At 50.3% G+C, this 13,147-nt stretch overlaps 1 protein-coding gene across 1 annotated transcript; it reads left to right on the top strand.

Annotated features, from left to right (window-relative positions):
- The first annotated feature begins 6,363 nt into the window (after window positions 1-6,363).
- LOC128271274 (negative elongation factor A) lies at window positions 6,364-13,109 on the top strand. The gene is made up of 4 exons (XM_053008731.1): window positions 6,364-6,573; window positions 7,540-10,581; window positions 11,546-11,701; window positions 11,776-13,109. The coding sequence occupies exons 1-4, from the start codon at window positions 6,364-6,366 to the stop codon at window positions 11,986-11,988; spliced, it is 3,621 nt and encodes a 1,206-aa protein (XP_052864691.1). The 3' UTR covers window positions 11,989-13,109.
- The last annotated feature ends 38 nt before the right edge of the window (window positions 13,110-13,147 follow it).

The raw sequence follows: 13,147 nt of genomic DNA, 5'->3' as shown, positions 1-13,147 counted from the left end.
GCAGCTCCAGACTAATGTCCGTCAAACATTCGCTCCGGCGCTGAAATTGAATCAAAGGCCAAACAAAACATAATAAAAGCTCGAACATTTGAACGCGACACCGAAGCACGAAGCAAAGTGTAACACGAAAAGACTTTTACTTTCGAACGCCTTCAAACCCGACTGACCACGTGACTAAACCGCAGACGCACGTTTCTTGTCACCGCTAGACGAAGGCGCCCCAAACATGAACGAGAGAGACCAACAAAAAAACACCTCCCAGCAACGACACGATAAAACACTGCCAATGTAAGGCGGCGAGGGAGATGGCCCGGGAAGGATTCTCGCAACAAAGTGCGAGGCCCGATGATGGCCGTTGGCCACAAAAGTGTGATTTGTAACCACACACAAACCCCTTTCGCCGGGTGAGTACTGTCCGGTTTTCACACAACCGGAAGTGCTGAACTGCGCTAAGCAATGACAGTACTGTAGTGCCTGGTGATTCAGACGCTTTTCCTAGTCCAGGCACATCCTGGTCCGCACCGTGCGGGTGAATTTCACGAGAAATAATGCACGGTCCGTGGCAACTCGCAGGCAAATCACGGCGCGCCGCGTCTGGCGTGGCTGGAATGTTGATCGACGGTGAAGTATCTGGATTAACCTGCGCCACCAGCGCTACCAACCAGCGATGTTTATCCCAAAACGGTGCGTTGCGGTTAGTAACATTGTCCGTCCGTGTGTTTCGTAACGCACCGTAACGAGCAATAAAAATGTCTGTAGTTTCTTTTCGGTTGTTGCCGATTGTTGCGGTTATCGTTGATTGGCTCGATCGGCAGCAGCTGGCGCAAAGCATCGAAGGTGACGTGCCGCGGATTGTGATCACCAGGGATTGGATTTTTGCTTCCAGGCACTTCCACATCAGGCGATCTTTCAGTACACTCAGGAGCCAACTGTTGACTGGAGCTTCAGCGGGACGTCATCGGTTCCCCGTTCGTTCCTCTCCCTAGTGGCGCTTCTTTACCTGCTTCCAACGATCTGTTTATGCTAATCCGGCACGATATGTCGGTCCGGCCCGTTTGGCCGACTTTAGTTTTCGGTTACGTGTTCGCAGCTGTTCGGTGTGCGGTGGTTCCGCATCCGGATCTCTTCGGTTATGTGTACGACGACTCCAACCAACCAACCAACCGAGTGACCAAGAGACCACGCACCGGTGCCGACGGGAAGGGGCCTCTTTCCGATCGGCGCTGGCAAACATGCAAAACAACATCTCTGAAAACCGATAACCATTTTCCACAGAACCGCTTGCCGGCACGTACCCGGAACTGGCGGCCAATGGTCGCTGCTGCTGTGAGTGCGCGATCGCTGCGCTTATTGGATTTGGGATGGTTCCAATGGCAGCTGGTTTTGGGGTTTGGAAATGGTTTTCGACTTCCGGTTCGGCTTTATGATGTATGGGTGTGATAAGCACGTGAAGTATGGCACCGTTTGCTTGCCGGTTCCGCCTCTCCGGTGCGTCTGCCGCCACTGCGCCATTAACGCAAACGATGACCGTGTGATGTAATGATACGCGAAGCCGGAAAAACTAGTTTCAATCTTTAGTCGAAGATAATATTAATACCGGACGGACAGTACGTTGCGTTGCAGAACAAAGGAACGCCCGTTCTCTGTGGAACGGGTTTCCAAAATCCGGGTGACTTTACGTCCGATCGGGTGACCGTTGCATGTACTTTGTGTTTGGTCCTCTTAACTACAAGATTAGCTACAAGATATAGTACCGTTAAAAAAGCTTCATCCATTTCTACTATAATTCTACGATTGTAAAAACTTTCTAGCGACTGTAAATATTACCGGAGATGAGTTAAATGGTTCGAATTGTAACAGACTAAAGACTTTTCTATGTAGTGTCGATGCAGTGCCATTTTTACTTTTTGCTCAAATAGTTTTATTTACCACTTTCAGCACCTACACGGTGTTTTGCCATTTTTCAACAAAATGGACCCACAATGACGCATTTCAAATGCCAGACCGCCACTATTAAATTCCTCAGAAATGCATCGGAACGATTGGTGCAATGTTTTAATTGAAATTATAATGACGATTTCTAATCGAAACGATCGATTATCTGCGTTTGTGTGGCCTGCATTAGCCTGCAGTTCGTGGTCAAGTGCCTGCTCCTCATCATCCGATTGCCATTGGCAAGCATTCCGGGAAAATGCAGTCGGATTTTCAAGTGCAATCCCCGGTTGCTAAGGAAGTGCTCGGCGGCACTGCACTGGAAGTGGCGATCGACGAACCGATGGTTCCTAAAGTGGAAAACCTTCACGTAGCCAGGGAAACCCGCGAGATGATGTGGTGCAACGTGATGCAATACGGTGGCGGTCGCAAGAAAGAGAGAAAGACTGGTAAGGCCAAACCGAACCCATGCACACACGGTATCACGCGTCGTGCGTGACGTCGTTGACATATCTCCCTTCTGGCCGTTTGGCGCCGTCCTCATACCGGCGCGATCGAGAGCAGCGCGCGGAGACGGCGGAGTATGGCAAATATTTTGCGACATAAGGTTGACTCGATCGGCCCCCGATCGACAAGGCCACCGGGGCGCCATTGCAAGGATCGCGGATCGAGCCGAGCCGATTTCCTCACCGCGCGCGCACAGCAAACTGTTAAGTAATCGTCGAGTGGGGCGGCATACGGCATGCTATTTGTGCTCGCTGCGTGCCCTCGGTCCGGTGGCCGACTAATCGCCAACCGGGATGCAAAGAGATGACGACAGAAGCGGATGAGGTGTGATAAGATTGCCCGATGGTGACCATCGATAAGCCGGACTTACCTTGGCCAATTCTGAAGCCAGATTGCAGCACAAACCCCAGAGGACACAGGTTACGAAGGTGCGACAGTGCCGGGAAAGTGTGGTGAAAATTTTCCTCTTCAGATCAGCTGTCGTTGGCAGGGTTACGAGTATCACCTCACATGCACACAAACACACAGACGCAGGCAGACAGAAAACTGCGGGCACTCTGCAGCGCACGTGCTCTAGCGCTCGCGGTCTCTGTCTAGCGTGCTTGGATCCTCGCTCGGCCCAACGTTCTCGCGCCCGTTTCACAAATGATCCCGTTCGATTTAACGTTGCTCGCGGTGGCGAGCGGTGCGCGATGACAAGAAGACTTCCGATGCATTGATCGTTCTAGTGTACCGCAATGTTGACACTTGCTGGCTTTCCCCTTTTCTACGCACTTCGGTGCACTGCCTAGATCAGCAGGCTACCAGCACTTTTCTCTTTCTCTGCTGGCTCGGTCTCGCTTGCACGTTTGCGTGGTTTTGACAGCGCTTTGTTATTGTCTCCTCATCATCTGGAGCAAAACATCAATAACTCGTCTCGCGTGTATTCAGAAATCCTTCATTTGCACTTTCATTTTCGACGAACGCCGTCTTGTTCCTCCGGTTGCCCTCCCCCCGGCTGCGGACTGGACGATTTGTTTTCTTTTTTCTCATAAATGCACCTCGCACCGTCCAAATAGCACTGGTGCGACGGTGGCGTTTACTAACCAAAACGAATCACAATCCGATGGCACGGGGCGCACACTTTCTTCCGCCACAGCACACAAATTGCACGCCCAAAGGCTTACGTGTTGCTCGGCTACTATGCTTCTCTCCGCGGTCGCGCGAAGAAGCAGTAGCGAGAATCGGTACCAGGTTCCTCCTCCACCTGCCGCCTTGTCCTTTGGCCGCCCACTTCCACCGTTCCGCAATGTCACTACTGGCTCAACAAAGGAAAGGATGGAGGGATAGTTGCCCACGACCGAGCAGTGACTAGTTGAGCTAGGAACTCGTTCTCCGTTTTATTTCGTTTCTCGAACTCTCGAACCCGTTCACGTTCAAATGGCAAATCACACGAACAGCACCATCCAATCGTCAGCGAAAGACTGACCGAAACCGTTTTGAAAGTTTCACCGCATCTCGCGTCGATTGCCAGCATACGCGGGGTACCCTATTTGTAGCAGCACCCGAGCACCGCCGAGTCGGACCCCTACTCTACCCATGGCGACGACCACTACCACGATCACGACGGCGACGACCGATAGCAGTGCCGACGGAAAAGAAAATCCTCATTTTTACCATTCCGTTTCCCCGCGAGCTCGCTTTCAGCGCCGACACTGCGTTCCCCAGGGCACCGGCCACAGCGCGCACAGCTGAGGCGGCAAGTTTGCTTTTTTACTGCCTCTCGCGTTGCACAATTCACCTCTCAAACACCCCCCCCGGCCCTGCGCTTCGCTGCAGTGGTTGGGTTGGATTTCTTCACGCAGCATGAAAAAACATCACACGCCAATGTTGTTCTGTCACTTCGAGGTGCAGTAGTACAGTTCGCGGAAGGTAGGCCTTTTCATTTTAAATTTTCCCATCTTCACGTGTCGATTATTATGGAGTGGCATTATGATCTCTTTCGGTTACAAAAAGCATGTAAATGCGTCACTTCTTTATCCCGATCGTGTGCTGCGGTTCGGTGTATTGATCGGAAGGCAGCGATAACGGAAAATAAACTGCGCCCGTATGTAAATTAACCAACGACAACGTGAGATAAAAACGACAATGCTAAGCGAACAAAAGGGATAAAATTAGCTCCGATGGTGATGATGGTTCGCATCCTTTTGGGGCATTTCGTTCGAACTTCCTGTGATTCGAATAACAATGTTTAGCTTCCGGCTCTTTTGCAAATAAGCTGGAAATTCCCCCCAGAGTTGTCAACTGTTGTTAACGTTTGTTTTTGAAAGGTTCGTTTTTGCAACAATGGAAGCGAAATAGTACGCGAAAAGTGAATGTATATAAATGTGTGTGTATTTACGCAGGACTCGTTTAAAAGTTAAGCAGGACTCGTTTAATTAATGTTGCAGGACTCGTTTAATTAGTCACTCGTTTTAAATATTGCAATAAGACAATATTTATCAATACTTTCTGGCAAGGCATCTAGGAACTTCTTAAGAATACTGGTGCAAAATTACAGGACAGGACTGATTGACAACTTACAGGACTAATTTGGAACTTAGAACTAGTATCACAACTAATCACACCTGGCGGAACGAACGCACACATGTTGCATGTTGCACCATACGAACGTTTTTTGTATATTCTAGAGGTGCAATTATGCAAATAAGGGCATCGGATTGTTCCTTTATAAACCAGTAAGCATTGCATTGTAAAGTTTAGATTTCTACATCCTTATTATCGTTTTGCATGATTGCGTTATCCTACGTTTTGGGTTACTTGTGGGGTATTTCTTTGCTGTCTCTCGTCTTAGTTAGTAAATGAATGGTTATTCTAGAATTGTAAGTTTTGCGAGCTGTTTATGACGAATGGTCGTGCGCGATACAGTCAAAAGATGGTACATGCATTTGTTTTCGATTTTCACAAGACATATACACACTGGATGTTTCTTGGAAAGTGTAGCAAGTCCGGTAATGGATGTTCATGCTGATAAAATGATCATACGTTTCCATTTCCTTGAATCGTTGCGAAAATGTTTTTGGAAATGCATGTATCCGGTGATAGTATCATGGCCAGTGTATCGCTGTAGGACATAGCATGGTGAGTCATGCACGGTAAGAATTCTTTCGCTGACTACGTCCTGGACATGATTCCCGATATAGATTGATGTAAATAACTCGCATCAGTTCGCAGAAAGCTGTAAATGTACGTAAAGTGATCAGTTTCATGCGAATCTCGTTTGTTTTGAGTTGATTGCCATGATGAAATGAGAAAGTAATATTACCAAAGTACAGCCATACAGCAGGTTGAATAAAGTATTACCGTAATTGGTGAACAATAAGGCAGGGTAATGTTACACTAAACTACCCGTAGAATATCCGTAGAAGTGCGTTAGATGAGGTAGAAATTGCTGCTGCAAGGTCGTTTTGCTCGAGTACGATCCTGCCAACTAAACGTTACGGAAATGACAATCGTTATCTAGGCGTTACAGTCGCACGTCGTTGTAACGCTTCGGTTGAAAGTGAAACGAATAGCGAAAAATTTAGTTTAAATTACTTTTCTTTCAGATAACAATAACCGCCAAGAGAAAGGAAAAAGAACCCAAACAATCCCTTTTTCTCACCGTCGTGGTTTTGGTGTAAAACAAAGAAACAACTCGCAATTACAATTCAAAGCCCCTTCTTGCGCACTACGCCCATGATCCAAAACGTCAGCCGCTCTGCGTCACATGCTCCTCTTGATTTTTAGTTTAATTTTCTTCCAACAGATGGCGCGTGGAGTGAAAGAGAACGTGGAATGGAAGAGCGAGATAGCGCTCACAGTTCGAGAGAGTGAGCGGTACTCGCGCTTCGAATCAGCTCTCGTAGCCGAGCAAGCCGTGCGTACGTTCAGTTTTTATTCAAGATGGCGAACGTGCGGGACAGCGACATTTCTCTGTGGCTACATAATAAGCTTGGTACATCAAACGACTCTTGGATAAGCGGCTCAATCACCTCCCAGCTGAACAAGGAAGTGCTACGCAACATCAAAGAATGTTTTCCGGACTTACAGACGCAGGTGAAGCTGAAATTGCTGCTCAGTTTCTTCCAAATTCCGCGACGGATCGTCGAAGAGGTAAGCGTTTGGTGGGTTGCCGTGTGTGTGTCCCGAGTGTGGTGGTGCTGGCCCACGGACGGCGGCCCAGTGACATGACGGGCGGCCTCTTGTCTCGGGTTGCTGCTGGCGCTGCTGGCAAAGGCGCCAACGAGTGACGAGTGGCCACCAGCGTTCCGCGTAGGTGTGAGTGCGACGGCTGCCGATAAGTGAGAACGAGAGCGGTGACGTCGTTGCGCCGGATGTTCCGCCTAGGTTTGCGCGTACATGATAGTATTTGTCTCGCGCGAAGCGTACGTTGCGTACTGGCGGTCGATGTGGTGGAGGTGGCGCGGTGGTTTTGCGCTACGCGTTGGTGTCGCCGTTTTTCGCGATTGACGTTAGAGGCTGCCGTCGTCGGCCGAGTCCCGCAAGGAACTAAGCTGCTGCTGCGGGGTTCCTCGACGTCGAGAGCCAGCGCCGCAGTCTCTCGTGCATCTCGGCGCTCCCTCTCGCTGGGCGGCGTGGCGTGTCGAAAAGGGAAAAAGTGTTTAGCAGGCGGCTCTCTGTTTGGGATTTCGAAGCGGCTTGCCGTTTCCGCCCGTGCGTCTGTGTTGGTGCAACCGTGCCTACTCTGATCTGCCCGCCTGGCAGCAACAGCTCTCCAACATGCCGTGCCCATATGATCAGGAGTGCGGCAAATGCGCCTCCACAATGGCAATCGAATGAGTCTTTCTTTTCTTTATGCGCTCAATTGGTTCTGATCGCGGCGAAGAAGGATGCTGTCGGGTGATTATCTGTTCGTTCCGCCATGCTTCGAATCGCGAAACAAAGCCAACGCAGTCAGTGAGTGTGCGTGTTTGTGGTGTGCATGTAAACATAAACAGCAACAAAAACATCAACAATAATCTGTCATTGAAGCAGCGAGATTCGTACTCCTTTTTCCAGCAGTAGCAGCAGGCGTTGCGATAATTCGATGCCTCATTGTTTCTTCTTTCTTTCTTCTAGTGGAAAACCGAATTGGAAGAAGTGATCGAGGTGGCCGGTCTCGACTCGGAGCTATGGGTATCGATGATTGCGGAAACGATAAAAACTCTGCCGACGACGGGCTCACTGAACACAGAGATCTCAGACTACGAGGAGACGCGACCCATTTTTACCGACATGGTCAACGAGCTGAAGCGGTTGGTGGTGAAGAACGCCGACCTTGGTATGCTTCCGCTCGAATGTCAGTATCTGAACAAATCGGCCCTGGTGTCGGTCGTGGGGCAGCAAGCCACGCCGGTAAAACACTTCACACTCAAGCGCAAACCGAAGAGTGCGGCCTTACGCGCCGAGCTGCTACAGAAGTCATCGGATGCGCAGAGCTGCCTAAAGAAGATATCCGCACCGACAGTGCCTTTACGGTCGCGTGGCATTCCCCGCAAGATGACCGATACGACGCCGCTGAAGGGAATTCCGTCACGCGTGCCAACAGGCGGATTCCGCTCACCACCAGCGACGGCTGGTCAGTCGCGCCCGGCCATGGTACGAACACCGGCCGGTCGGAAAGATGGTGGCATCAAGCTGCTCGAGATTGGCGAGCAACCGTTGGGCTACGCGGCGGCGAAGAAACGGAAGCGCGAACAGGAACGCGAGGAGCAGGCGAAGAAGGTGGCCGAACAGCAGAGTCAAAGTGTGACCGATTCCAAGCCCGTGCCAAGCACACCGACCACGCCGCCACCCGCTGTCTCCACAACGCCCGACTACGCGGCTGGCTTGACCGCACCGTCGACGGTGTACAGTCAGCCGGCTACACCGATGCCGGCGACGTCAGGCAGCAAGGACTCGTCGGCTAGCATAATGTCCTCGACTATCGTAAATTCCACACAGCCGCCGGCGCAGCAACAACAGCCACAGTCGCTGTCAGGGGCCCCTCAGCGGCCGCAGCAAGCCACAGCGCAACCGACAATAACGTCTCAACAGACCCCTCAGCAGCCGCAGTCAACGCAAATACCCAAAGTTGAAGACCAACCGATGGAGATCGGCCAGGAAGATAGCAAGGAAACAATCAGCCTGATATCGCCTCAGACGTCCGTTGCGGTCAGCTCGGTTGTGAGCTCCGTTCCCGTTCCTCCGCTCGCGTATCCTGCGTCGTCGAAAACGTTAACGGCGACGGTGCTGAAAACCGAACCGGGCATCATTGTTAGTACGGCCAGTTCGAACGTCACCCTCTCGTCGCAACCGCCATCGCTGGTGCGAACTATTCCACTGGCAACGAAGCAAAACAAAACGATTCTGCAGGCGCAATCTCCGGTGACGACTAGCACTATCGGTGGCGTGCACATTATTCAAAAATCGACCGGAAAAACTATCAGCGCGGCAGCGGCCGCCGCAGCCGCAGTCACCAGCAGCAGTACGATGCAGCCTAAGATAGAAATCATTTCGTCGGAATCGATCACTCCGGGATCGGCGCTGCACTCATCGATACCGAAATCGACCACCATCATCAATCGGGGCGGCAACATACTGTTCACCACCAAACAGCTGCCGACGGTGGCGACAACGAGTGCGGCGGCAGGTGCAACAATCATTCAGCAGAAACCACCGCTAACGTCATACGTGTTGAACACGAGTTCTCCCGGCAAGCAGATCAACATCCAGCGGATAGTGTCGAGCGTGAATGCGTCCGGCACGCCAACGCTCACCACGACCATCTCTCGGGCCCAGCATCAACAACAGCTGTTGCAGCACCAACAGCAACAGCAGCAGTTGTTGCAGTCGCAACAGTCCGTGGGATTGGCTTCGTCACAGAATACGAGAATCGTGCAGATCAAGACGGCCCCGACGGTTTCGCTCAACAACAACCAGCTGCTGCAGAATATTCCTCCGCTCATATCGACCCAGATGCCGGGTGGTAATGCACAACCGACGATACTGAACATTCAACCGGTTCAGCAGCAGCAGGGGCAGCTCCAAGGGCACCAGAATCAACTGCAGATTACGCCCACCGCCGCACCGCAAAAGCGCACGATTACGATAACGGCGCAAAATCCGCCCACTTCGGGCATCACTTCGTCGGTGGCGCAGATCCTGCAGCAACAGCAGCAGCTGCAACAGCAACAGCAGCAACAGCATCAAGCCTTACAAGCAAATGCGGCCACGCTTGTCGGCCAGCAGCCGAAGTACGCGCAGGTGATGATGTCACCGAATGTGAAAGGCAACACGATCTACCTGACCAACGCTTCAAGTGTACCGAACGTGCTGCAGCAGAAAGGCGTTATTCTGCGCACGGTGGACGCGTCTGGCAATACCGTTTATCAGCAGCTGCAAATGCAGAATGTGTCCGGGCTGGGCGGTGCAACGATACTGACCGGACCGCCGGGTCTCATCAAAACCGAGCCCGACACGAAGCTTAGTCAAATTCCTGCCCTCGTCCCGACCGGTTCGCTGCACCAAAACATTCCGGCACTCACGCCGGTCGTAATACAGCCGGCGGTTGGCGGGGGGCAGCAGCAGACCGGCGCCACCACGATGGTCGTGCAGCAACCGCAACAAACCTCCACGATACCGGCGCTGATCACGAACATTTCCCAGCAGCAGCAACAGCAGCAGCAGCAGGTCAAGCAGCAAGTGATTTTCCGCCAGGCCGGTGCGAACAACGTGCAAACGATTCTACCGCAAGGCATTACGCTTATCCAGCGGCCGGCCGCGGGACAACCCAAGCTGCTGCAGACGATCCAAGCTCAGCAAACGACGGCGACAACCACGCTCGGTGGTCAGCGCACCATCATCACGCAAATCCCTCAACAGCAGCAGCAGCAGCAGCCACAGCAACAGCATACGATCCAATTCCAGGCACCGGGAACGCAACGAACCGGCGGCACCACGATTCAGCTCGTGCAGCAACCGCAACAAACCCAGCAAGTCCAGCGAACCCAATCGATTGTTTCCACCGGTGGTACTACTGCCGTTACCATACAGCAGCAGCAAGGCGGTGGCGGTGCGCAGCAGCAACAACAAGCGCAACAGCCCCAACAGGCCGGCGCTAGGAAAGGCCTCTCCATTTCGGTAAGGGACAAAGTTCTAACAGCGGCGAAAATGGTTTATGCATTCTCGACGCACTCGAGCCATTTCTGGTTTTCAATGAAAACATCCATAACGGTTAGCTAGAAACTAAGTCCTTTTATGAACAAAACAAAAGGTTAAAACCTTTCGCCTGAAATACAGGGATGAAACAAGGAGGATTTACATATTATTCAAGTGCTTACTAAAAATTCATACCTTGAGAGCACCTGGGACATGTGAAAGTCCACGCGTTCATGATTCTTATGCGCATTATGTCCGGATTAACGCGGTTGGCCCACCGCTAGTATCGGCTGGCTTCTGATCGGTGTTCCTCAGCGCCAATCGCAGGGGTCTTCTCGGCTTCGGGATCAGTACCAGCTTTTGTCGTTTCCACTCGCTCGTGAAGATGCCTTCTTCCAGTAGTCTCCCGTGGTTACAGTCGCAAGGCAACTATCGCGACTGCGTTGGGAATGGATGGATTTTCTTCTCATACTCGGCACGCATATAACTCATGACTACTAGCTCTTGCCCCTTCAGGGGATCGATATTGAATTTCGTCTCCTTCCGTGTCAATTTTCTCTTCGATTGGCAGAGGTTGGTCGATAACACCTCATCCTCTAACGTTTCGTCCATTTTGTACACAGTTTTCAATCTTTTGAATGTTTCGACTTGTTTGTACTCGTTTGCTGTCTATGGTTACTGCGATAATTCGTACACTTCACTTTTCAAAATACCACACGTTGGCGACGTGTGGTATCGACATTTAATCCTGGTGTTGCTATGATGCACCAATTATATGTAGTGAACAAAGTACATCAGTCATTGGTCTTTTTGACTATTTAAAGTAAGGGTGTACGGTTCTCAGTACCTCTAATTAAAAAGTAGCCTGCAGACATGGCATTAGATGAATATTCAGATGATTTCCTTCCGTTGAATTATATAGTGTGGTATCCGTTTCTTTTAACAGAGCAAGTATTACATGGAAGCACATGATATGTTCAAGCGGGCGAATTGCGTATCTCGCCTAGAGAAGGCGATCATAATCGGATTCATGGCCGGCTACCGGGACAATCCACGACCGAATCCGGAAAATATAGTCACCATCAAGCTGAACGAAAGCATTGTGAGTAAAATATTGGTTCTCAAAGTATGCGTGAATAACGGCCTAATTATATTATGTTATTTTACTTTTCATAGGAAAAAGTACACCAATCTGACGACCGAACAGCGATGATGCTGGTGGAATCGCTCATCACGCTCGACTACAACACGGGTCAGTGGAAAACATTCCGAAAGTACCGCGAAGTCGAGCCCGGCCAGCAGCTCACCGAAGGCGGTGACGCGTTGGCGGCTAGCGGAGCGGCTTCGGCCGCGCCTACCCCCGGTCAGCAGAACTCGGTAGTTATTTAATGTTTATTGTAAAATGCGCCAAAAAATGGAAGAGAAAACCGAAAAATAGGCAAAAACTGCTAAAATTCAAGTGGATAAATATCTCTCAGCCAAATAGGGGCACATCGGATGGTGCGCTCTGCTTAGAGACTGTTGTTAATGCGTAGATTCGGGTAGGCACACACGACGACGGGGCAAATGCTAGTCGTAGCCGGTTTCGTTAGCGCCTTTGTTTGCAGGGTAACGGTTTGGCGGAAGGATTCTAAGAATCGTGGTATTTTGTGTGGAGGTTAATTTGTGTTCGGTCGTTCAGCTTCCTGGGGCTCGGATTTCTTAACCTAAGATCACACAGTTTATCACCCATCTTAGTCGAAGTTAGTTCGTAGTATTGTCTTAGAAAAACGAAACCTTTCGGTAGTATCTTTTCCTTCTTTCTCTCTTTCCTTCTCTTTCTCTCTCTTTCATACACGGTCTCGTGCAATGTGTTGACGTCCGTTAGCGATTTTTTTTTAACTTAGAGAAACGGACTGGGCCGTATTTATTTGCGTTCACGATTTATCTTTTTCGTAAGAACTTGTCTTCAGTTCAGCAGTTTCATCAATGCGATAGATGTGGCGAAGCTTAAAACATATACGCACGTACGTGTTAGAGCCAATGCGTAGTCAAATTTCATAGAAAACTAACGAGACAGATAGCCCTTTCTTTCATTGTGGAAATTTATTTGATCAGTGACGATGTTGCATTTCAGTTCCGTGAAAAGTTGAAATTCCGTTGGATGGGTAATAAAAATCAAACATATACTTGCTTCAGAAGTGCGTTGCTTACTTGGAACAAAACTGCATGTAATGAACACGTACGCGATCCCGCAGCAATTAGGACGTCTAAATGGATGGAAACACCTTTCGTTGGAAGCATGGAAACAGGTAGGAACTTAGAAGACACAGGAGGCAGACCTCTAGTAAAATGGGTATCGGCACGGCGCGATTAAATGTGAACTAGTTAAATGTGTACAGTCAGGTAGATGCGTCATTGTTGGCCGGTAGGAGGCAGGGAGCAACAGGAAAGCTGCCGATGCCGCAGGGAGAAGCTAGGCACATAAAAAAGCATGCAATGATAGTAAATGTGTAATGCTGCAGGCTTCTGACGACAAGAAATCGATACAATATATGTATATGTGTAT

The sequence above is a fragment of the Anopheles cruzii genome, chromosome 3, assembly GCF_943734635.1.
Source record: "Anopheles cruzii chromosome 3, idAnoCruzAS_RS32_06, whole genome shotgun sequence".
Taxonomy (NCBI): Eukaryota; Metazoa; Arthropoda; class Insecta; order Diptera; family Culicidae; genus Anopheles; species Anopheles cruzii.
Note: the sequence above shows the minus strand (reverse complement) of the source record. Positions and strands in the feature narration are given on the sequence as shown.